The 25,637-nt window shown below is 29.5% G+C and overlaps 1 protein-coding gene across 4 annotated transcripts; it reads right to left on the bottom strand.

Moving 5' to 3' along the window:
• Nucleotides 1-5,166: 5,166 nt before the first annotated feature.
• On the bottom strand, nucleotides 5,167-23,877 carry LOC122714529 (sodium channel protein 60E-like). Of its 4 annotated transcripts, XM_043935943.1 has the most exons (21): nucleotides 21,203-23,877; nucleotides 20,491-20,699; nucleotides 20,173-20,393; nucleotides 19,405-19,585; nucleotides 19,160-19,237; nucleotides 18,939-19,080; nucleotides 18,193-18,327; nucleotides 17,902-18,131; nucleotides 17,216-17,778; nucleotides 16,680-16,768; nucleotides 15,023-16,443; nucleotides 14,624-14,939; nucleotides 10,016-10,132; nucleotides 9,748-9,906; nucleotides 9,331-9,627; nucleotides 9,062-9,216; nucleotides 8,418-8,904; nucleotides 7,976-8,295; nucleotides 7,511-7,870; nucleotides 7,052-7,432; nucleotides 5,167-5,715 (listed from the first exon to the last, which is right to left on the bottom strand). In XM_043935943.1, the coding sequence occupies exons 1-21, from the start codon at nucleotides 22,601-22,603 to the stop codon at nucleotides 5,328-5,330; spliced, it is 7,650 nt and encodes a 2,549-aa protein (XP_043791878.1). In that variant the 5' UTR covers nucleotides 22,604-23,877; the 3' UTR covers nucleotides 5,167-5,327. The 4 variants fall into 4 exon arrangements, with proteins under 4 accessions (XP_043791878.1, XP_043791877.1, XP_043791880.1 ...); XM_043935942.1 differs by having other exon boundaries at nucleotides 9,062-9,627; XM_043935945.1 differs by having other exon boundaries at nucleotides 9,062-9,627; nucleotides 20,491-20,652; nucleotides 21,203-21,450.
• Between the last annotated feature and the right edge of the window lie 1,760 nt (nucleotides 23,878-25,637).

Raw genomic sequence — 25,637 nt, 5'->3', positions numbered from 1 at the left:
TATATATATATATATATATATATATATATATATATAAATTCACAGAAGAAATAAGATTTAATTATAAAAATATAATTTAAAGTATATTAAAATTGATAAAAACATATCAAATTGAAACATTGTTATTGTATTATAACATTGCTAAGGAATTTATGAAACAAATGAGAAAATAGATGTTTACATAAAGTTTAATTAAATTAATACCTATGGAAGAACAATGCTCGAGTCTTTGTTTATAAATTTATATGACAAAACAGTCATATTTGCAAACTAATGAAGATTATTGTACTATTTACAAGTTTGACCTAAAGGAACATTTTACTGTTCTTTATTTTAATTTTATTATTTCTGACGAATCATTTCAATACTAATACAGTATTTTCTGCTCTGTCTGTTTGCTTCTCCATTTCTTCATTCCCTTTCTCTATATATTTTTCATATTTCTATCACTATTGAATGTTAGAACACGAAATTTATCCTTTCATCTATAATGAACTTTTAATGGTATGATAATTTCAATTTTGTAATAAATTGAAATTATTATTCATTAACATTAGATTATTAATATTAAAAATAAATAATATTAATTATCATGAAATAGTTATACTAAGTTTTCTGAAAGTAAATTACTCAAAACGTGGAAGAAGAGAAAAAAGCAATTTTTTTCATGATCTCGATTGTCATTAACCCTGTATTAATGGGTATCTTTAATATAATATTATTCTTTAAGATTTTTCAGAATTATACGCTTTTTTCTTTTCACCCGAATGAGAAAATTCATTTCTAATTTCATTATTGTGTGAACAATATTGTCACTGATACGTTTTTTCTTTTTTATAAAAAATGTAAGAATGTCAAATTAATTGGAACGAACGATGAATGATCAATCGTACGTTTTAGCGTAAAAAGTAAAAGCTGATAGTTGCAATAATAATTTATAATTATGTTTGTGCATATGCTGATGGTGTATTTAAATATGTAAGTTTGAGCAGGTGTTATTTTTATCGAATTTTGTTCACAGGCACACACGCAGCACGCAGACACGCAGAAAAATGCGCAGAAAAGTTATATAATCTAAATAATTTCAGATTCCTGAAGGACATCCGAGTGTGATTGTACAATTTTTGGAATTTTACCATCCATTAGTTTTGGGATAGTCGCATGTATGTCCAGTCTCTTATTTTTTGGTATATGTATAATATTGTACGTTATACCTAGACGTATCGTGCGTATACACGCTAATTATGAATAACATATATATTTATGCCTTTAATTGACATGATACATAGCTTTACAATGCGTGTCTTTTTTGCAGACACACATTTCAGAATTAAATTATTTTTGAAATAAATTTTTCAGCTTTATGCCTTTTTACTTTTTTATTTAATTTATTCATCGACTTCGTTTCTTCATAATCCTTAATGTTATATCTTATAGTCGATGCGCGAAAAACAGATTTATCAAGCATTAAGCATTAAATGCTAAATTCTAAAAGTAACGTACATTGTACGTTCTAACAAGAGAGTTACGAAGATTTAACTCGTATTGTATTTATGTACTAATGTTTGTATTATTTTTAATATGAAAATCTAATATACATGTTTATACTTTTGTATGTGTATATATATATATATATATATTAACTCGCAATCATTTTCTAACAATAGGCACTATAGGTCGACGAGAGATCGTGACGTATTAATGATAACATTTATCCGTGAAAAGGAAAATTGAAAACATCAATGTGAAAATCTATTATTTGAATTAATAAATTCTGTATTTTTTTATTTCAGGGATTGAAATATTAAATAAATAAAAGTGAACCTGCTACTAAAAAATTCTCTATTTATCGATTTTAATGACTTTGAGATATGTATAAGACAATTTATTATTTTAAATAACTATACGTTCTCACAAATGCATATATATAAGCATAATAGTACTAAAAGTATTTTATTAATTCTAAAATTCCAATCATCGGTTTAATTATGTGTAAAATTGATATGCGACTAGTATTTATTAATATTATTTATGTATATAAGAATAAATCGGTAAGAAATACTTATAATAAATATCATTAAAGAAATATATAAACAAATATCATTATACTTATTATTATAATAAATATTATTATAATATATACATATCTATAATGATTTTGAATATTTTACGAATTCAAAAGAAATAAATATAAAAATAAAATATAAAAATTTAAAAATAATATAGCTATATAAGCTATAATATAATGATATCAATTTCACATAAGTCAGCTATAAGAAAAAGAAAATTTTAAAAAGTTTATTCATAAATCTATAAAGAAATAGTTTTTCGATAAATTTATCCGTTATATTATATATTCTCATATATTTATATATATGTATAAATATAGTAATTGCATATATTTTTATGGACACATTTATGTATAGGCAGAATTTAATAAAATTCTATTCTTTGCAAATAACTCTAATACATAAAGATAAAAGTTGTTTAAATTGTATAAATTTATAACATGTTAAATTTTATAACATATCTCAAACTTATTATGATCGATAAAGAAGGTATTATAATTGATTGATTGCAGATTGATCTAACAATTAAAAATGATTGGTAATAAGATTATAGCAAAAATTTAACTTAATTACTACAAAATTCGTTGTTCCTTTCTCTATTTAAATCTTTTTTTCTGTCTTTTCTCTTTCTCTCTTTCTATCTCTTTCACTTTTTTCTACCTCTCTCCCTTTCTGTTATTAAATATCTTTTAATTCTTTCATAATTAGTTTCATGTTATATAAATGTTTGATGATACATAGCTTCTTTATGTTTTTACATATAAATTTTGTATAAATATAACAGAAAAAAACAAAATGGAAAATAGTCACATTAATTTTATATGTGCATTATATGTAAATATATACTGTTAATATATTCATGGAATATTTTTAATAGATTGATACGAAAGATCAAAACAAATACAAATATCTTTAATAGATTGATTCGAAAAATCAAAACAAATACAAAAATTAGTATACAAAAATATCAATTGAAGCTTATTTATTAAGCAATTGAAATTTACGACATTTTTATATAACAATTATTATTTATTTTGATCTTCAGAATTTCTTCTAGATTTTCTAAAAATTTTCCATGAATATATTAGAATGACATATATGTATTTATAATACTTATCACCGAAGATATTTTTTTTAATAAAAAAATAAATGAAAAATTGTTTTGATATAATATAATTATAAATATACTGTAATCGTCAATAATTGCAAAATCAACAATTAAATAACAATTTAAATAATTTTTTGAAAATATGATTTTCGTATATTTGTTATCATTTATTTTTTAATTTTATATATTAGAAAGAAAATGGTTTGTACCTTATTAATGAATTTTATAATAGAGTCCAATAAAATTATGAAAACAATTTACATTATTGTTTTAAATATATAAAAATTTTTTTTGTTTTCATTTATATTATTAATTTGTTAACTATTGAATTTAAGATTTTTCTTCGAAGATAAGTATAAAATTATTTGAAATGTACAAACTTCTTTCATATTATATATATATTTATGATGAATCGAATGAAATGAAAAATAAATGAACAAAGAAATCTATAACATTGTTTTTTTTTTATATTCGATATATATATTGGTTAACTTCATTTGATTCATCTTTCTATTATATTAGGTACAATATGGATAGAAATGTAATTATACCAATTTAAAAATTAATACTAATTTTAAAATGGAAATTCGTTTTTTCTTTTTTTAACATTAATTAATACGCAATTATAATGCAATAAATTAATTGCGTTCTAAAATGTGTATTATTATAAAGAATAAAAATCTTTTCTGGACATTGTTCATTTTATACTAATACAAATTTTTGATAAATTTTATTATTTTGTTAATTATTGATCAATGATTTTATATTCCGGACATTGATATATTATAAACTATATCATAAAATTGTATTGAGATTATGATTAATTAAAATATTTTGTTTGTACTTAATTTGTACTTTGATTATAATATAAAAAGAAAAAAATATATTTTTATTATAATTAAAGAGTTTAAAGTATTGATCATAGTCAAAGTTAATTAATATAATTACAAATTATATTAATATAATTAATATAAAACAAATACAATTAATGTATATAAATAATACATATACATATATATAAACAAAATATAAATATATAAATATACAATATAAATATACATATAACAAAATATACCAACTAATCATGATCTATTAGCATAATCAATGTATAATTCATTATTTCGATATTGAATTATGCCCAGAAAAGAAAGCATTTTCTTCTAATAAATGCAGGATGAATTTCATTTATCGTACAAATAGCAAATAGATAAATATGTATTCTTATTACTTATTAGAAATGTTGTAATTTTAATAATTTTGAATGAGACAAACATCATATACGTTTACGTTCTATAAATGCTATTGTTTATGATATCTGATATTATATAAAATTAGTAGCGGTACTAGCAATCTACGTTCCTTTAAAAATATAAAGAAAAACAACTACCTGATTACTATACAATCTCTTTAAAAAATGTACATATTCCTCTTTCCATCTTCTCTTTCCCTCTCTTTTTGTCCTTTTTGTTTCTTTCTTTAAAATAATTATAAATTAAAAATCTATGCTATTTAAGGCAGTATTATTTGTTTTTTCATGTAATTATTATTCATTTCTTTTTATAACGAGTAGATTGTATTAATGATTTAATTTGAATAAGGGATCGGAATTTAAATATATTTCACTAAATTGGTCCAATTACCCTTAATCATGGTAGAAGAATGCGAGTTTAGAGTAATATTAAGTCAATTAAACTATCTGAACTATATTATATTATTCATCTATGGATTTTTATTGCAGAAAAAAAAAATTTAAGCTCGCAAATTTAAGCTTGCAATAAATTGATTAGATACTATATATAAGTAGGCTATTGTTATTTATTATAGAATGAAAAGTATCGTAAAAAAATTTCCTTATAAAAGAAAAAGAGATTCTTTATAAAAGAAAAGAAATATATTGTAAAATCTAAATATAAGAATAAATAGTTTAGTTTCAAATAATTGATAAATAATTTAATTGAAATATATTAATAATGAAATAATAAAAAGATTATAAATGATAGTAATGATGATAAGGCAACAGCGTCAAAGAAAGGGGGAGAGGAGAGGGAATTGATTAGATTCGAATCTCGAAGTGATAGTAACGCGATAACAAGCAAATTAGCCTTTCATTAAACTGTTTCAGGAAGGATGCCGAGCATAATGATCTAAGATCAACTGGCATTATCGGGTTGTACATCTCGATATTCTTCACTCTCCCTGTGTACGAGGACATGAACGACCGTGGCGGCGGATTGTTGTCTAAGTAATGCCGGTCTTGAAGGCGGTGCTGAATTCTCTGGACTGGGTTCCGTAACAAGTATGCTTACATCGGTAGATTCGATTGGCAGCGGAGCTGGTTCAGGAGCTGGTTGATGTTTCTTTCGAAGGCTACCGCAACGTCTGCTAAATGCTTCTTTGATATCACGATGTAAGGTGTTCAGAGAGAGTGTTGTAGCGCTTGGCGGAAGTGATTTGCGCTTCGTAGGAAGACTGGGAACTTCCTCGTCGGGATAACTTTCAACGGCATTTTGTCGGCCGAGAGTTGGACCCCCGATTGATCTATCGTAAATTATTATCGTATTATAATTTCATTTTTTAAAGTTTATCTAATATTAGAGAAGAAAAGTATATTGGATAATATTGGAGTTCAGTGATTTTTTCTCAATTTTAATTATTTTTAACTATGGTTTTTCATTTGAATTTCATTTATCTTAAAAAAGAAGAAGTCATCAGAAACATTTAAAAAAAATAATAAATACATTATATTAAATATAAATGTAATATATTGATTAAAAGAACTATTTTTTTATAGATTTGAATAGAATTTTTTTTTAATTATTTTGTTGTATTATAAATAAACAATAGGAAAAATTTGCAATTGGATTTAATCTTAAAAACAAAATTTAAGAGAAGTAAAAATTTTAAGTTAAAAGTTCTTTTTATTAAGTAGTGAAAAAAGCGATAAAGAATTATCATTTAACCCAACTTAAATCAAGACTTATGAAATAATTGATTACTAATTATTATAAGTACAAACTAATTTTATATTTTTTAAGATTATTAAGATCCGATTATCGCTTAAAATTTTTTTACATTACAACAAAATAGTTAAAAAAGTTTCATTAAAATCTATAAAAAAATAACATAATAGATTATATGTTCATAAATTTTTTTATTCAAAATTAAAGAGTAATCTTATCGATATCATTTTATTTATGCAAGATGATAGTAACGAAATATTTTTATTCGATATGAAAAGAGTAATGACATATGTATATATTTTTATGTAGAAACTTCAAATTCAAGTTAAATTAGATTAGATTAAGTAATGAATGGAAGGGATTTCAAAGATTAAAGAGATTAGATTCAAATTATGTTCACTTAACTATTAATAATAACAATAATTTTATTAATTTTAAAACTGATGCAAATAGTTTAGATAATTAAGGCTTGTTGGAAAAATGATAAACAGAAATTGAATGCAAACATCTATAAAAACATCTTAGTGATTGAAAAAAAAAAAAGTATCAATGGATGCATTCGCACGAAATATAAACTATTAATAATACAGACTTTAAATAAAATACAATAAAAAAAATTTGTTTTTTATTTTTTTACATTTTTTTTTTTTTTGCTGTTTCTTTTTGCGCATAAAATCATTAGCATCTTTATACTATTGACGCTCTATGAGAATGATACTTTGTTCATAGAGATCGCTCATCTTGTATATAACGAAATGTTTTATCTTTAAGATTTCGAAATATTATTAAAAAAAATCGATAAAATGAAGTTTTAGTCAATCAAATAATCAAAATTGAGAAAAATAATTAAACTGTAAAATTATCACACATTATTAAACGTGTATTGAAAACGAGTAAGAAAAGGAAACGCAAACCTAGTGTGTAGATCAGAGGAAGTAGCAGAAGCAACAGAGGAACCGGTAAACATTTGTTGTTCTGTAGTCGGCGAGGGACGGGATACGGTCAGAGCGGGAGGAGGCAGGTCCTCGTGAGTACCGGTGGCGCCGGAGAGCAACAGCAGAGGTAAATTTGGAAAAAGCCATGCCGAAGCTGTACCGAGCTCGCTGAAATCGCTGGCGTCGCTGGCCCTCGAGGACTTGCGACTACTGGCTCGACTACCTCTATGCACATGTAGAAAAGCCGATACTTTGCCACTCCATCCACCCCCGCCCCTACCCTCGTTCCCACCACCAGGACTTGACGTCTGAGTCTGAGAATCCACTTCTTGAGCCATCCTTTCACGTTCCTTTTTCGCTCTGAATAATACAACGTAAACTCTTATTGTAGAATCATATTTGAAGAACGAAATGGAAACGTTAATTAACATTACTCACGTTATATATTCCCTGATGGTACGTTGAATCAACCTAGCTGCTTTGTCTTGACGTTTCCACATTCTCGTTGAAGAAACAATTTCTAATTCTTTACGAGTGGGAAATTGTTTCTTAAATTTAATATCCATTTGTTCCTGCAGCTTTCGAAAATCTTCAGACTCTTCTACGTGTCCAAGGACGTGCTTGACAAGTGCGTGCAGAATATCCAGACAATGAATCTTATTACCCTTTGCGATAGGTAGATTAAAACTAACTAGTGCAACCATATTGGGCTTCGAAATCCCTAATGGTGGATCCAGACTTGCTATGAAATCGCTTAATTGCGAAAAATTTATGAACTGTGTCGCGTGCGGATCGTATCTACGAATTAATTATGATTACACGTGTTAATGTTGATTTTGCGATAGAAAGCATAACGAAAAAGAAAAATAAAAAGTAAAAAGATACAAAAGTAAGTACACTTACTTGGACCATCGAATGTAAAACATTTCTAGATCGTCTTCGACAATACCGATTTCTTCTTCTTGATGGGCCTGATTAAAATTTTCGAGAATAATAGCAATGTACATATTGATAACGATCATATAGCTGATTATGATGAAAGAAGTAAAATAGGTTATTGCCAATAGAGGATATCCGCAATTTCCATTCAATTGCCGATTAGTTGGAGTCGGATCGCAATTCGGTGGTTGTACCATCAATGATTCTAACACGTCGTTCCAACCAGCTGAGGTCATTAATCGAAACAGTAATTGCATGCTTCTACCAAAAGTTTCAAAATTTACCTACAGGGAATGAAAACGAGAAAATAAGAGAAAACAAAGAGAGAGGAAAAGATAACGCGTAATGAGAAAAATAGGGATATAGAAAAAAATAAATTGGAAAAAATTTAAATGACATTACTCACCATATCGTCAAGCGCACCTTGTTTCTTAACGTGACCAAACACTGACATGCCGATAATGGCATAAATAAAAGTAATTAGAGCTAACAGGGCACCGATGTTGAATAGCGCTGGAAGACTAACCACCAGAGCGAAGAGCAGTTTGCGAATACCTTTTGCTGCTTTTATGAGCCTTAAGATTCTACCAATTCTGAACACTCTCACGACTCGCAGGAGCGTCGGGGACACCGGAAAGTCTACCATAATATCCTCCATTAATATTCCTAATATTGAAGCCAGCACAAGGAGGAAATCGAACAAGTTCCATGGCACCGTGAAATAATGATATCGAAGTCCTATTATTTTCACGATTGCTTCTAAGCCAAAAACAGTTGTGAAAAATGCATTCGACACTTCAAGGACGAAGAAAATTGGATGAGGTTGATCGTAATGCTCGATTCCCATTGTCAGCATGTTGAGAAATATCAAAATGAAAATTGCTATTTCAAATCTGGAAACATTTAGTAGTTGTTGTTTATATAGTGAAATCGATAAAAAAAACTGTGTTTTAAATTTCTCGAAAAGAAATAAAAGAAAAGAGAAAAATTCAATGGTGAATAAAAACAAAAAAGAAAGTAAAGAAGCAAATAGAACTTAGATTCATTTACCTGCGTGAATTCGATAGATCATAAAACATTGCGAGGATTTGATTCATCGGACGCTTTATCACTTTTTGCGGCTTTTTACGGCCAAGTTTTTTCATGGCAGTGTAGTAGTGTTTTTGACTTTCGGTCAAAAACATTTCTAGCACTCCACCTTCGTACTGAAAATAGGGATGAAAGGGAATGAAAATGGGGAAGAAAGTTTCAGCGTTCGACGAAATATGTAAAAAATTATTTTTCAAGAATCTCTTTTCGATTGATTTTATGTTTCTTACCTTCTTCTTTAACATGTTAAAGTTGTCTATAATTACTCCGATAAAGAGATTTAGTGTAAAAAAAGAGCCGCAAACGATAAATATCACAAAGTAGAAATATGCATAGATGTTTGCTTCTCTTTGAGGTTGAAGATCTACACCTCTTGCGTCTACCGCATCCTGCATCACCTCCATCCACCCTTCGAAAGTGGCTACTTGGAACAAAGCTAGATATGCTATTCCCACGTGATCAAACGTGATTTTACTATTTTCCCAAGAGTAATTTTTCCTCAAACAATCGTCTTTCGTGTTTACAATCTATAGAAGTAATGTTCATCAAATTTTCTTCCTTTCATTTCTCTCGAATTTTTTGATAATTTAGCTTTTTTTCTTTGCGGATTAAAACGGAAAAAAACAACAGAAAAAGATTTTACTTACCGATATATCTAATAATTCGCCGTACTCGTCAACGCATTTGAAAAATTTGCCGCCAAAAAATTGTACACCCATTATAGAAAATATCAGCCAGAACACGAGACAGACGAGGAGCACGTTGAATATACTAGGTATCGCATACATCAACGCGTTCACTACGATCTAGCAAAGACAAGAAGAAGAAAATACGGAATACTTCTAACTTCCAAGCTTTAGGAATATATTAGCCATCTAATCTATATCATTGGCATTGATCTACTCAATCCCTTACCCTCATGCCTTGCCATCTCGATATTGCTCTTAAAGGTCTTAGTGCTCTCAAAGTTCTTAGAGATCTTAGCACTTTCAAATTTTCATTTTCTTCTATTAACAGACTAAATGTTGATACCTGTTCAAGAAAAATTAAATTACGATTTTTGAAGATACTCGTTTATTTTCTTTTTTCTTTCATCATTCAAAGAATATATAACATGCTATTTGTATATTATAACGAATGATTAATCGTGAATTTTTTCTAAAAATTTTCTATTTTAAAAATGTTCTAATTAAAACGAAAACAATAAAGATTGAAAATAAATAATTTCCTATTCATATATAAATAATACATAGATAAATATTCAAAAAAATTTTTCATAGTTTATATACGATTTCATTTATCGAAATGAGAAAGAGGAAAAGACAAAATAGAAATAATCGGATAGTTATTTTATTTAAATATCTAGGGAATAACAGTAATAGCGATACATAAAATGCCATGCAAAGCAATATACACATTTGAGATTTTTTTTTAAAGCATTTTATAAAGCTGAAGCTATAATTGTGTACGTATCAATAATAAATAATCTTCTTAATTATAAGATAAGTATATTATAAAAAAAACAAAAATCACATTATTCTTGAAATTATTTTTGATTGAACTTTTTTCTTTAACTATTTTACTTGGAAATTATTGCATACATGTATTATATATTCAAGATATTTAATAACAAATATCCAAGTATTTAAAGAATAATTTATTATGTCAAAATAAAATTAAAAATAAAAGAATTTAAAATATTATAGAATATTATCGGTTTTGTTATTTATTTAGCGACTGAAAACGAAGCTTTAAATGCAATTTTTTCATTTTTAATTTTTATATTTTGATTTGATCATCTAAATTTTTGAATTTTTAAATGTAAAAAAAATGATTTAATTTTGCTTAAATCCAAATATTTGTAATCTATGAAAAAAAATAAATTTGCCGATTAGCTCCTTTCTTATTGATTTTAAAAAAATATCATTTTGAGCAACTTTTTTCATTCTATATAAAACTTAAGTTTCGAATTATTTAGAATTATTTAGTTAGCAAAAAACTATTATTACATTGAATTCCGCCTATACTATGTATGCATTCGCAGGAGCACGTACGACAGTACGCGACCGCCACTTTTCAACTGTTTGCATAAACACGGTATAACAGGTGAACAAATATCACTTACTTAGTATCCGTAGCAAGTACGGGCTCTTTTCAGATTTCCGGAATGTGAAAATAAAGTATAAAACAATCCTTGAACGACCGAAATTACAATGATCGAAGTTAGTTTTCTCGTTTTATATACAGATTGATCCATAATTCATAGTACAAATGAGATCAAGGCTCAAAATAAAACGAAAATACAGAATGAATTTTTCTCATATGAATCTTTGATTTCGAATAAATCAAATTTGAAATTTTTCAAATATAAATGAAATTCTTGATTGAATACAAATGAATTAGATATCAATAGATAATTATTCTGTATATGAAAATAAGTAAAAAATGTAAAATAAAAGTTTATTATTTAAGTCCTTGTTTTTAAAATATCAAGAAGTCTTATAATATATATAATATATATATATATATATATATATATATATACATATATTGTATATCGATGAATTTTCAAATTCTTAATAATTAATTTTTAAATGGAAAAGATATATTTTATACTTATTTTCGTGTTTATAATAATCTTTTATAGTTTATTCATATATAAGAAGCTATAAAAAATTAACTAATTTCACTTATATTTGAAAAATTTTCAAATTTGTTTTAAGAAAAATAGATATTCGTGTAATTTAGTTATTCTTAATTTTCGTATTATTTCGAATCATAGAATCTTTTTGATCTCATTTATACTATGAATTACGAATAATTCTATATATAAAAAGAATGTAAAGAAAAATCTTAAAAAAAGATCACGTTCAATTTCATAAAAAAGTAGATTTTCGAGCTTATTTATTATATATGATTATCAGAACTTTAAGTAACGATGGTATATATTGAACGTATATTATTATAAGCACACACATAGACACATATAGACAATGATTTAGTATTAAATTTTTTTGCAAATAATTCGAAAATTAAAATTGACCATCATTTATGCATAAAAAAGAAAGTTCAAAATGAAGCTTTTTATAACATATTTCAGGCTCATTAAGATCAATGAGGAGGAAGCTAATCGGTAGATTGAACATGAAAAAAAGTTTCAAACTTAAATAATAATGTTTAAAAATTATATTAAAAAAATCAAAATGTGAAATCATTTGCACTTTGTAATATTTTACAATGCAATATGCAATATTTTATATTGGGATTCGAAAGAATAAATATTAAATAATTGGTAAGAAATTATGGAAGCATAGATAAAAGAAAACTAATAGAAAATTATTAAAATATTTCATTAATTAAAGTTTGAAATATTTACAAACATTATTATTAATGTTGACGATATAAAAATAAATGTTTCAAAAGAATGTATTTTTAAGAGAGTATTTTAAAGAATGTATTATTAATTAAACTAGATAGAATATCATAAACAAATAAATCTTGAATACATTTTTTATTCATAATTTTTCAACACATATGAATTTTTCATTCAAAATATCTTGATAATTAGAATTTTTATAGAATTTTAATATATATTTAGCACATTTCAAATTTTAATAAATTTTAATTTTTAATAAAATAATACATAACTTCTTAATTGAAAATCTTAATTGAATACTTAATTGAAAAGTTTCATTGATTGATACTAAGAGAATAGAAAAAAATCTATTAAAAAAATAAAATAATAGAATAGAGAAAATAATAGAATAATAGAAATTTTGTGCCACTATGTATATAAGATTACTAAGAAAATATATAAAATTAATTTCAGAACATGCTTTTTATATCTATTATTTTATTTTATTAATTATATTTTTTTTATAATTATATAATCATTTTAAAAATATTACAATTGACATATAATATATATATTAATCTTTATTTATCAATTCTTATTTTAACTTAATAAGTAAATAAATAATTAATAAATAAAAATAAATTAAAATATAATATGAATATAAGAATATAAAAATAAACACAAGATATTATTTCAATAACTCTGTTACAAAGTGATGTCTCTTAGCGAATATCAAGAGAATAAATTATTCGATTTAAATAAACGTGACAACATTTTCTTTCTTAAAGTCATATTTTCTAACAATTATATTTTTATCATCATAATATAATTAATAACTAAAGTTAAGATTCAATAATCTAAATATTATAATTTTTAAATCAAAATTAATTCTTTTTGAATAAAAAAGAAAATTGATTTCTTGTAGTCTAATTTTTTTTGTATTCAAGGTCGCTTGAAAGTCATAGTATCATGGTATTTAGGTCATTTGATCGATCTTGACCTCAGTTATTACGTTATAATGATAAAAATATGTAGTTCGGTTTAAAAAATATTAATAACCTTGAAACCACTAAAAATACAATCTTGACAAAAAATGCTATGTCTTTGTCTATTTTTAACCAAATAATTCATTCTTTTGATATTTGATATTTATATGTATTATTAAAAATAAAAAATATATCATTTTGTAACATAGTTATTATGTGTAATATACATACGTAGAAAATTTCTAGATTGCAATTTTGTTTTGTTAAATGCAACTTTGAAAAATATATACATCTCTTTTTGCTTAAATGAATAAAAGATTTTTAATTTTTCGAAATCATACTATTGATTATAAGAATAACTTATACACCAAAATTATTAAAATCATAAAACTAAGAAGAAAAATATGCATATTTTTCTCTAAAAATTCTAATGGATCGTTTTTTTTAATTTCACATTAATGTTTTAAGAATCAGTTTACATATTGCAAAAATATTAATATCTAAAATCGTTAAAAAAAAATATCGCGTATAAAAATTTGAAGATTTTATAAACAGACTTCTTTATTTTATATTATAAAAAAATTATCGAATTCATTCTATTTTATCCTTATTCATTCTTCATGAAGTTACAGGAATATATATATTCGTGTAACGAATATATAAAAAAAATATGTAACGATAAGAAATAGTGCAATCGGTCTACTAATATCTCAAGATTCGAAAATTTACACGAGTGCATAATATGAGAGAAACTAATATTAAGGTGGAATAAAAAAAATTGGACAAATTAGTTGAAATTCTGGTAGATCGAATTAAGATATAAAGCGTTGCAAGGATATTTCAGGCATAATCAAATTGAGTAGAAGCGACATATTAATATTGCACGTACCTGAGTCCGCAAGGCGACATATATAAAAAATGTAAGAAATAAATGCATAAAAATGAGAAAGACAAAGTGAGACAAAGAGCGAGATCGTAACACGATAGTTACAATCGACGATAAACAAAAATCCATGCAGCAAAGATGGACGTAAAATTTACACCACATGCGCTCGCGCACACGTATGTGCTTTTGCTTGCACATACACGAAACACATATAATATATATATATGTGTGTGTGTATGTGTGCGTGTGTATACGATTGAAATCGATGCTGCTGTTGAATTTATAACTCTACTTACAAAGACAATTATAAAATCCAAGATTGTCCAAAAACTGGTGAAATATTTGCAGAAACCCAGAGCTAACCACTTGAGTAACATCTCAATACTGAAAAGCGCACAGAAGCCAAGATTGGTCCAATAGAGGATTTTCTTCAAAAAAGGATTATCATCTAGGTAAATATCTTCAAAACAAAGCGTTATGGAAGATGCAAAAATTAAAACTAGGATCATCCATTCGAAGCCAGGCGTGTCAACGACCGATAGAATCATTGTTCGTAGTTTGATCCATTTTTTGCCAATAGCTGTTGCAATACACCGATCGATGCAGGTACACCTGCACATACAATATCGCTATCAAACGTCATTCACATGAGCAGAAGAAGAGAAAGTTCGAAGTGCGGTTAGATTGGTTCTTACTTCTGGTAACACTGTCGTGGAAAGCAATCTTGCGGTTCTTTACGCCGATTACTCCTTCCAAATCCGGGGAAAGAACCTATCCCATCGATATATTTCCCCTTGCTATCTCTTCTACCACCAACGGTCAGTTCATCGACATAACTGACGAGCGCGTGCCAAGGTCGCTTAGGTATTCGATCCTCGTGTCTAGGAAATGGATCTTTTTGAGGTAGCATCGCGATTCTTTCCTCCGCGGGTGCTTTGTTCGAACACGAGGAATCTCTCACGATTTCCAAATCTGGACATTCCTCTTCCTTGTTTTCGTTCATTTCCATCTCTTTTTCTTTATTCGAGTAATTCTTTTCGTCATACGTTGTTTCGTCCTTTTCTTCATCGTCCTTTTCCCACTGTTCGTATCTTTGCCCTTCCATCTGAGACTGAGAGTAAACCGGATCGTAAGTAAAAACTGGCTGATTCAAACTTTCTTGATAAGATCTATTGTAAACGTTATCCTTTGGAAGGTTGAGCACAGTCTCTTGAATGGCGTATTTAGTCTCGTTGTCGGATCGATCCATAACTCTTCGCACGATCTTTTCGAAACGAGGATCTTTCCCTCTCCCTTTTGCGACAATTTGCCCCATCCGGGAACATTTATTTTTCCTTATAATCGAACGAATACGATCGAACGACCTTGCGAGTTTCGAATCCTCGCCGACCTCTTCCTTTTTCTGCTTCAACTCTTCCGAATTGAAGCTGTTGAGCAGTAAAGCAAGGAAGAGATTCAACACCATAAAATTACCCATGACGAGAGCCGGTAAAAATATAGCGAAGCATGCCTCGGGTCCGTCTTCTTGTTCCGCTCTCATGCAATCCCATAACGGCTCGATCCACTCTCCGCAAAGTATACGAAATATCATCATAAACGAGTGAAAGAAATCGTTAAAGTTCCAACGTGGTACAGGATCCGGATAGAATTTGTCCAATGTGTAATCTTTACTGAACAATTGCATGCCGATCACGGCGAATATATAAATCACGATCACCAGAACTAAGGTGAGATTTCCAAGAGCGCCGATCGTCGAGATAATAATGCTGAGGAGAACCTTCATCGTTGTCCAGGATTGTGCCAATTTTAACACACGCAGAAGCCTCAGTCCGCGTATCACGGAGAGACCGTCTACCAGCTCGAAGGTAAGATCTATCAGAGACGCTGACACTATTATCAAATCGAAATTGTTCCATCCGTTGGCGAAGAAATCTTTACTCAGCGCCAACAGCTTCAGCAAACATTCGAAGGTGAAGATACTGGTAAACACTTTATTACCGATGTTGAGCGCCTGTCGTATCGATTCGCTCATTCCGTGATGTTCCATTGCCAAAAAGCCGGTATTGAGGACGATGCACAGTGTGATCGTCAACTCGAATAGTGGATCTCTCACTACCTAGATACGAGCCACTGATCAATCGAGAGTCGAGCGTTTTCTTTCTTTCTTTTTTTTTTTTTATTCGCTATAGCTTTTATTCATTTGATTTTAACAACAATTCGTTCATTTGTCAATATTTTAATAAAATAATATGTAAAAAATATCGAATTATATTATGTTATAAGAATACTTGCGTTCTCATCTCCGAAGACGCTCCCCTCTCGACGCTATCTTTACCTTTTTAGCATACCTACCTTGTACAAACAATTCTGAAATCGTAGCCAACCCTCGTAATCTACGCAGCATTGGATGCATTTTTCACAATTTCTATCCGGTAGATCATCTAGAACACGAGACGAATAGATCGTTAATAATTCTCATTTTGAATCTATACGATGGAATGTTTCCGAAATCGTAATCATCATTAAAAGAGGATAGATGATTTCTAACTTAAAAAAAATATAGAATAAAATTTTTTATGTAAAAAATTTTTTTCTGCAAATATTTAGAAAATTTGTTATTTATATACGTATTTAAAGACAATCTGCTTCAATTATTCATGTTTATGAATAACATTTGACGTGAATAAATATTTGGTATAATTTAAATCGTAAGATTGATAATAAATGAACCAAGCAGATTGAGTTTAAATACATATTATATATAATTATATAATTTGACAAATTCTCAAACTTAATCTTTTCGAAAAAATTTTATTCCATATTTTCGATTCATTCTTTATTTTTTTTCCACGATTTCAGGAACTCTCTGCACGTATAAATGATCCTACCTAAAATAACAATGTGCGATAAATACTCTGGCGGCAAAGTGTACATTTGTTTCTTTGTTTTCACACCATTGCACTTAAACACTCGAAATTCTCGAGTGGGTCCGCCAGCAAGAGAGACTGGAATATTTGCAGACGTTCGAAGATAACCACCGGAATGGATTGCCTCCGATTCTTCTCGTTCATTGTCGTTTACTTCCGTCTCATTGTTCATTCCATTTCTCGTTTGATCCGGATTCGTTTCGCCATTGGTGTCCCCATTCTTATTATTGGTGGGCGTCTTCTCTTGCCAATTGCCCCTACATTCTTTGTTATCGCGTCTATCGTGCTCTTCCACGGATGTCACGTCATCGGCATCATGATCGTCGACAACCCCGGAATCATCTAACGACGATTGTTGATTACTGTTGTTACTTGCTTGTCGAGAATGAAGCATACCACGATTTGGCGCCAATCTATGAACTCCATTATTTTCAGCTGTTCGCGGACTGACATTTTGTAGAAGTAAATGAGACGGTCGAACGTTTGAGTGTCTTGGACTTGGATTCGGGCTCGGTGTCACCGACCTAATCGGTGAGAAAATTATAATAAAAAATCATCTAGCTTTTTTTTTTTTTTTCTAAAAAAAATCTTTTGACAATTTTTCCATTTTCCGCGCTCAATTCAATTCTACTGATAAAAGTGTATACCTGCTTGGCACAGAGCCACCTTTATCTTGACCAGATGAAGTGGAACCGGCAGTGCTTCTCCCACGTCTTCTTCTTCGCGTCTTCTTACGCGTGTAACTACTTAAGAGAACCCCTTTTCTTGCATCCAATTTTTTTTGCTTTTCTTTGGCAAGCGTCTTCACATTGATTTTTGTCGGGTCGAAACTAAACGTCGAGTCCTCGCGATGGTCGGTTAAATCCTTCCTTCGTTCCTGTTATATCAATCGTAAGGATGAGAGAAATCGAAAGCGTGCAGTTGAAACGATTACACACCTCGTTTGTAATTTCTGCTTCTTCCTCGTAACTCAATGCAACGACAGCGAGCATCAGGTTGATCAAATAAAATGATCCAAAAAACACGACCACCGTGAAGAACGAGACGCTGATAGGTCCGCACGCCGACAATACCTAATGGACTCAATATTATCATTCCTTGTATGAATACAAATATTGATTATTAAAATAGTAATGATTGTATTGCAAAATAAAATAATTAGGAATAGAATACTTGAAGTGTTAAAACACATCGAAACTATTTTTGTAAAAATCAAGGAAAACAGTAATTTATAAAAATATTATAAAAAACTTAATAAAGAATATTGTTATGATAATATAAATTTTTATTTATTAATAATTAATAATTATTTTTTCGAAGTTTAGATTCAATTTTAAATGATTAGAATTTCTCAAATATATTTCAATGTTTTATTAAGAAAAAATGAAATATAAAAATTTAATTTTTCATAAATTGAAAAAATAAATATTATTTATCATTTATTTTCGCTTTCATTTTTTAAGAAAAAACATTTGAATTTAAAAATTCTAACAAATTAAAAATTGTTTAGTTTTTAGTTTTTAACAAAATAATACTTCTTTTAGGAAGTAGTTTCTTTTAGGAAAAAGAAAAAGAAAAGAGTATTCAAGAGTTTGAAAATTTCAAATTTTTAAAATTTTAAAAATTTAATAAAAATGTCTAAAAATAATAAAATAATAATTCGTACAGAAAATTGACTAACTACCTTATTGTAGACGTCTTCCCAATAATCCAAAGTAATCAACTGAAACGTGGTGAGCATTGACCAGAGAAAATTGTCAAAATTTGTATAACCATGATTTGGATTTGGGCCAACGCAAAGGCAAATGTAACTTTCGTTGCAATGTCTAGAAGGTAGATTTTTCGCGTTAAAACGAGATGTTATTCAGAATACTCGCGCCTAGTAATGAACCAAGTTTGACTAACCTGGCGCCAGTCGCGTTACCGCAAATTATTGGTTCTTCATCTTCGTCGAATGCCCAGTTGGATGAGTTCCAAGTCCACCTGTGGACGGTATAAGGTATCGGTTAATGCCTCTTGAGAGTCAACGAGCTATTGTCTCTCAAGTAGATACATATGTATATGCATACATACATATAAATACTATGGAAGCAACACGTATATCTACATGTAACAAGTATATTTACATGTATATGATAAACAATACGTACTCTTTCCAATCGATTTGTGTATCATTGAATTCCAAAATTTTAACACATTTATTTCGAAGTTCACCCATATAAACTTGTAGAGCAAAAAGTGCAAAAACCATCAGACAAAAGATCGTGAGCGTCATTACTTCGGCAAGTTGCTTAAAACTATGTAACAATGCATTTATGATGGTTTTTAAGCCTGTAAGAATATTAGGTAAACGATTATTTTTCTATTTTTTATTTCCTTATTTTCCTATAGTAAATAAATTTTTTTGTAAATTTTCTAATACACGACGATTAATTTATATATGTATAAAAATATAAATTTCTATCTATTGTTAATAAACGAATTTATTAATATATTAAAAATTAATTTTTTCTTTTATATTTAATATGATAATATATTATTGCACCGTTAATTAAGATAATATAAAATATAATTATAATGGGCTTTTAAATAGATCTACATGCTTTAAATATCCTTTGCACTGGTCTTTAATCAATTTTTTTTCATTCATAAAAAACCTATATAATAGAATATTTCAAATATAGAATATTATATTTAAATAAATAAGTGATAAAACTTTTCATAATAAAATTTTCTATAAAAATAGTTCCAACTAAAAATAACCACAAGAATCTTTCACAATATACTACAACACTCTCTGTGAGTCGTGATTCATTAATTAGAAAATCGGGTTTGTACGATATTTTATATTATAATTACGAGAAAAAAAGAGGGAAAAAATTTCCGATTATTAATAGTCGCTTTTCTTAGATTCTTACCAGGCATAATTGAAACGGTTTTAAGAGCTCTCAATACTCGAAATGTTCTCAACCCAGCTAAATTTCCTACTTCCATCCCTATAGTCGCATAGCCACTAGTGATAACTACGAAATCCAACCAGTTCCACGGATTTCGCAGATAAGTATACTTATTGAGCACAAATCCCTTAGCTATCGACTTGATCACCATTTCAGCCGTGTATATAGCTAAGAATATATATCTGAAAAAAATAAAAGGAGGCGAAGGCACGTATTACATTACCCTACCCTAAATGTCTGATTAATTCGAATGGTTGAATGGTTTGTGAAAATGCTTACTCGGCTTCCTCGATAGTTTCTGTCATGGCGAGGAAGGCACAATTTAATATTATCGTAGCCATGACTACATAATCGAAGTACTGATTCGTGCTTAAGTAAATACAATATCGTCTTATAGGATTCCATGGAGAAAATATGAACCAACTGTTCGTCGCCGTAAATCTGTGGATGTAATTTTTACGAAATCTCTTCGATACTACGCAAAATGTCTGAAACACATGATACATGAATCAAATCATCGAATTTCACGAGAATCCGAGAGAAGAGATATAAAAAAATATTGATGATTTATTTCCAATAAATATCAATATTTAACTCTTATTATCCGATGATTGGATCATTTTTGATCCAACTGATAATAACGATAGGTAGTAACAAAAATTAGATAAATTTGTATATATTATTGGCCACCGTATTTCTTGATCTGTACTTTGAGAATTAAACGTTTTTATATTATAACAATCACGATTTGAAAAAATATTTATTTAAAAAAAAGAGAGATGTTTGCTTTAATTTTTATCATTTTTATGAAATAAGATTTTTATTTTTCGAAATTCATAAATTTTGCTTATCAATTTGACGATTTTAATTTTTTCTTTTGATAACATTATAAATTCTATTTGAAACTTTTAATATCTTTTCACGTGTTTCATTAAAATTGAACTTTTATTATAAAATAACAAGAAAAAAATACGTATGTTTAAAGACATACCTCGTCGTAAATAAAATTGTCGATTTCTTCGAGAGGCCTGCCGTAAAGATCGGTTGGGAAAGGTTCATATTTATTTGGAAGCACCGCACCATCTTCGACCGACATTCGTTTCTTCGGTTGAAATCCATAATCCCTGACAAGTTGCACAGTTCTATTCTCCAACCTGTCGAGGCTTTCTTTCGTGAACAATTTAACCGTTTGTTTATTGTTCGTGGGAGTTTTAATCGTCGATTTATTGGCAGCTTGACCGTTTTCAATCCCGTTCCCTCCGTCCAAAATCTCGCCGGCGGTCGTTGTCCTAGGCGTACCAAGAGGATCCACCTGGATCTCCGCACTTCCGGAATCACCGGTCCCAGAATCGGCCGAAGCGCCCGCCACTGCTGTTAAAGGAGGTCGTAACCTTGCCACATCCCTCGATCTCGACGCATCCTCATCCGTGGATTTAATCGTTTTAGAAAAATCTTGATGCTCGGATTCGATTTGCCTCGAATCTTTCTCCAAGTGTTCCGACTCAAACCGATCCTCGCTTCTTAAACGTTCCTTGCGTACTATAAATTCAAGTTCGGCGTCCGAAACAGAGGATCTCGAACGCCTGTGACGCGTCTCCTCCGCGTACGATGTCAACGGATAATTTGGAAATATCGGCGAAGGTGTTTCACTAGTTTCGTACACGTGCTCGGTGTATTCAGGCGGGCTAAGGCCTGTGTACGGTGGCGGTGATGGCTTCTCCACTTCCGGGGGCGAGATCGCATCGCATTCGCTTGTTTCGCTAGCGGGTGAAATGAGTATCGAGGCGGATGTTGATGCGAAAGTGGAACTATCATCTTGCCCCCTTCTCCCAGCAAAATCGCCAGTTGAAATAGGTATTTTAGAATTATCGATACCCGACTCCATCCATAACATTTGCTCGGAAAATTCAGCGTGGGATCTTCGAATTGTATCGGGTACAACGCATCCTTCCTGTTGCTCGTGTTCCCTCCCACGGATCCTCTCGACAGACGGCGATCCATAATGATCCCCTCGCCTGACCGACTCGTCGAATCTAGATCTCGGCTCGAAATGAGCAACGGCCACCTCTGCCCTTCTCAATGGTTGAGGCGTCCTCGAAATCCCGATTCTCGACCGATCCAATAGTTCAAATTCCTCGGCAATACCCGTAGGAAGATTTAAACTTCTTTGGCTTCCAATCTCTCGTGGCGATCTTTCAAGAATATCTCGCGCGGGACCATGAGATCGAGCACCAGTCTCTTCTGACGATCGAACGAGCTCTTGTCTGAAGAGATTCGTCGTGTAAAGGCCCGCCACTCGAGGTCGATTAGCGAAGCCATTGTCCTCAGAGCCGTTGCTCGGAGGGTTGGGAGAACCTTTATATCCCTCACGGCCACCTTGCGAAGGTATCATTGGAATCTTTGGTTCCTCGGTTCATCGAAATTTGTACCTTTCATCGTTGCGGTTCCTACACAGAACTTATCTCGTTCTCTTTCCTCTTTTTTTCCTTCTTTTATCTACGAGATTTGCAAACTCATATTGACTCTTTTGTAAATATCTCTTTTCTTAAATAGTAAACAAAAGTGTAGACGCATAATACTGTTTACTCCTCGCGACTTGTTGGCTCGTTTCTCTTCGAAATCGTGGTGATATAACCCGTATTAAGGTGGAAGGCAGTTTTTTTTCCCGGTAATTTGATCGCCGGTCGTTTGATATTCGATCACAATGCGTTCCACGCTTGTGGATACTCTTGTATTTGTGGTTGGTTCTTTTGAAATTTCAAAGGATGCAGCTGCTATTGACTGAGCGCGAACTCGAATGTATGTCGCGGTACAGTATATAGATTCTTCTTTTTTCGTCGATGACGATCGTGCCGCTGCGACGCGTTTCACCACCAAGCGGTAAAAAAGTTGAGAAGGAAATCGAAAATGAGAGAAAATGAAAGAGAAAATGGAGATGATTAAAAAGAAAGAGAAGGGAAATGTCAAATGAGTAAGAAAGAGGGAAGATATGGAAGAAAAAAAAAAGAAAGGGTAGAGAGTATACTCGAAAGAGACGTTGCGTGATTTCTTTCTTTGATCTCTTGATGATCGATGTATCCCTAATCCGGTCTGCTCTGCGACGTTGTCTCCTGGATATCGTTCACACACGATTCCGTGGCTGATCTCATCGCGATAGAAAACAATGTCAAACAACAAGAAGGAATAACAATAGGAAATGACGCAAAATCAGTCTGTTGTTTACTGGTCACTCCAGTAATATACAATAACACTCGCGAATCATATTTACCATCTGCTTTATCCAAGGAGATTCGAAGATCAAGTTCTGAACAGTGTCCCGAATAAGATTTGAATGAGATGATAACGACGTGACGACAAACAGGGTAAGGAGGAAAAAAGAATTAGACGAGAAAAACAACGTATAAAGTGTGGGGACAGTTAAAATGGCACATATTAAAATGGAAATGAGAAATAGAATCGGAATAAAAACTGATACGTATTTAAATATAACAAGTGAAAATAACGTAAAGAGAAACGAGGTAGCAAAGAAAACGAGAGATTTAATAAAAGAAAGAATGTTAAAAAAAGAGAAAGGCGAAGATAGAAATAGAGATGAAGGAAAATAAGAAAGGAAACAGTGGTGTACCCTCGTCATATAGTTCGGTAAATTGTGACTTGAACAAGGGTGCAAAATCACGAACGTCTCCGACGAGAACTGTGACGATACTATGGACGAAGTCGATTCGTTTCGCGCGCGCGCGTATTGAACGACCGAGGAAAACGGCTTTGAGGTCTCTCTTTCCTTGTATAAGCGAATCTATCTAAACCTAACACATTGAAATACATAGGTGCACACGCGCATCGGGGGTTATCGCTACCACGAAACTAGCGAACCAACAGCCTGCACGAATACTCTTTACCACCCTCTACGCTATTCCCCACTCTAGCTACAACTGACCCCTGCAGGTGATATTGTGGTCAGCAAACATTATGATTCCTTCGTCTTTTTTTCTTGATTAATCGTATTTTTTCTTTTCTTCTTTTTTTAAAACGAAACAAACTATTTTGGCGATGAAAGATCATAATGATTCTATGATTTAGAGAAAGTTTAATTGTTACATAAGTATCGAATTTTCTACAAAATTATGGAATTATTTTGATGTGTCAACAGTTGTTCGTTTTTTTTCATTTTTATTTATTTATTTTTCTTTCTTTTCAATTGTCATAATTTTTTCAATTTAAGATATCTTTGCTAGTTTGAAAATTATTTTGACGAATCTTTCATTTCCACATGACACATGTGATATTCATCTGCAATTTTCTCTTTGATCGACTTTAAATTTCGAATAAAACGTCCTAGTTCCTCAGGCTATATAGCTATAACTACAAACTGTCTTTCAAATACTTATTGATTTGTCCTCTAGCATTGCTTTTACCAGATGAAATATTTAATTGATATCAATTTTATTTAAATGTAACATATTTAAAAAATAATTATATTTTTAAAAATAAATACATGATTCTTCGGAAAATATATTGTGAAAATATTAAATTGATATTTTATATTTATGAATTCATATTTAATTTACTAACTAGTATTATACTTACTTATACTTTTATATTTTTTTCATAAAATATCAATTATTTAAAAAAGAATAGGAAATTAATTTAAATAAATTAATAATTTATTACTAATAACTCCTTATAAGATTTTACTATAAATATTATTTAAATAATATTTATTACATTTATATTTTAACATTCATACATATTAAGATACATTTATGTAATCTCAATATTCATATTCATATTCATAGATTCATTTTTATATATATACAAATACATTTTATATACATATATATATAGATGACTCTCGTATAATGTAGGATTTAGATTTCTGATTGTGCGAGATTTCGATTACATATAAAAAGTGAATTCAAAAACATTATATCGAAACTGCATTGTAAAAATACTGTATTATGCAAGAGTTACCTGTATATATAATGTGTACATATTGTACTATATTTGCATATATACATATGTATATTGAGAATCGACAGAAGATCAGAAGAATGATCACAAAAATAAACTTGTGATGTATAAGAAAAGATTTCATAATTCGCTCATTGTATTAGCAAAAATATATTTTTAACATAAATAAAAAATATTGAATAAAATAACTTTTTTCTTTTAATTATCTTTCATATAAATTCTTGCTACTTTCTAATCCAAAATATACAAAACAAAATCAAAACTAATCATATTAATCATAATATATGTACATACGTATGCATAGCAAATATTCCAAAAAATGTAATAGGTTTAAAACATTAAAGTTACGAGAAAAATAAAATTGATATTATTTTTAATAGATTTAAATATAGATTATTTTTAAATTGCTAGCAATAAAATTTGTTACGCCATTCTACCATGACATTCTATGTAAC

This window comes from Apis laboriosa, unplaced genomic scaffold, assembly GCF_014066325.1.
Source record: "Apis laboriosa isolate Shangri-la unplaced genomic scaffold, ASM1406632v1 scaffold30_cov140, whole genome shotgun sequence".
NCBI lineage: Eukaryota > Metazoa > Arthropoda > Insecta > Hymenoptera > Apidae > Apis > Apis laboriosa.
This window is presented reverse-complemented; position numbering and strand designations above follow the sequence as displayed.

What these genes read in the sequence shown, in the direction of transcription:
- LOC122714529 (XM_043935942.1), bottom strand. Translation starts at nt 22,603, where the DNA reads ATGATACCTTCGCAAGGTGGCCGTGAGGGATATAAAGGTTCTCCCAAC. An exon ending in TGGATTTTATAATTGTCTTT is followed by an intron (nt 10,133 to 14,623) that starts GTAAGTAGAGTT and finishes TTTCTTGAACAG; the next exon opens with GTATCAACATTTAGTCTGTT. An exon ending in GATCTATCGAATTCACGCAG is followed by an intron (nt 8,905 to 9,061) that starts GTAAATGAATCT and finishes AAATGTTTCCAG; the next exon opens with ATTTGAAATAGCAATTTTCA.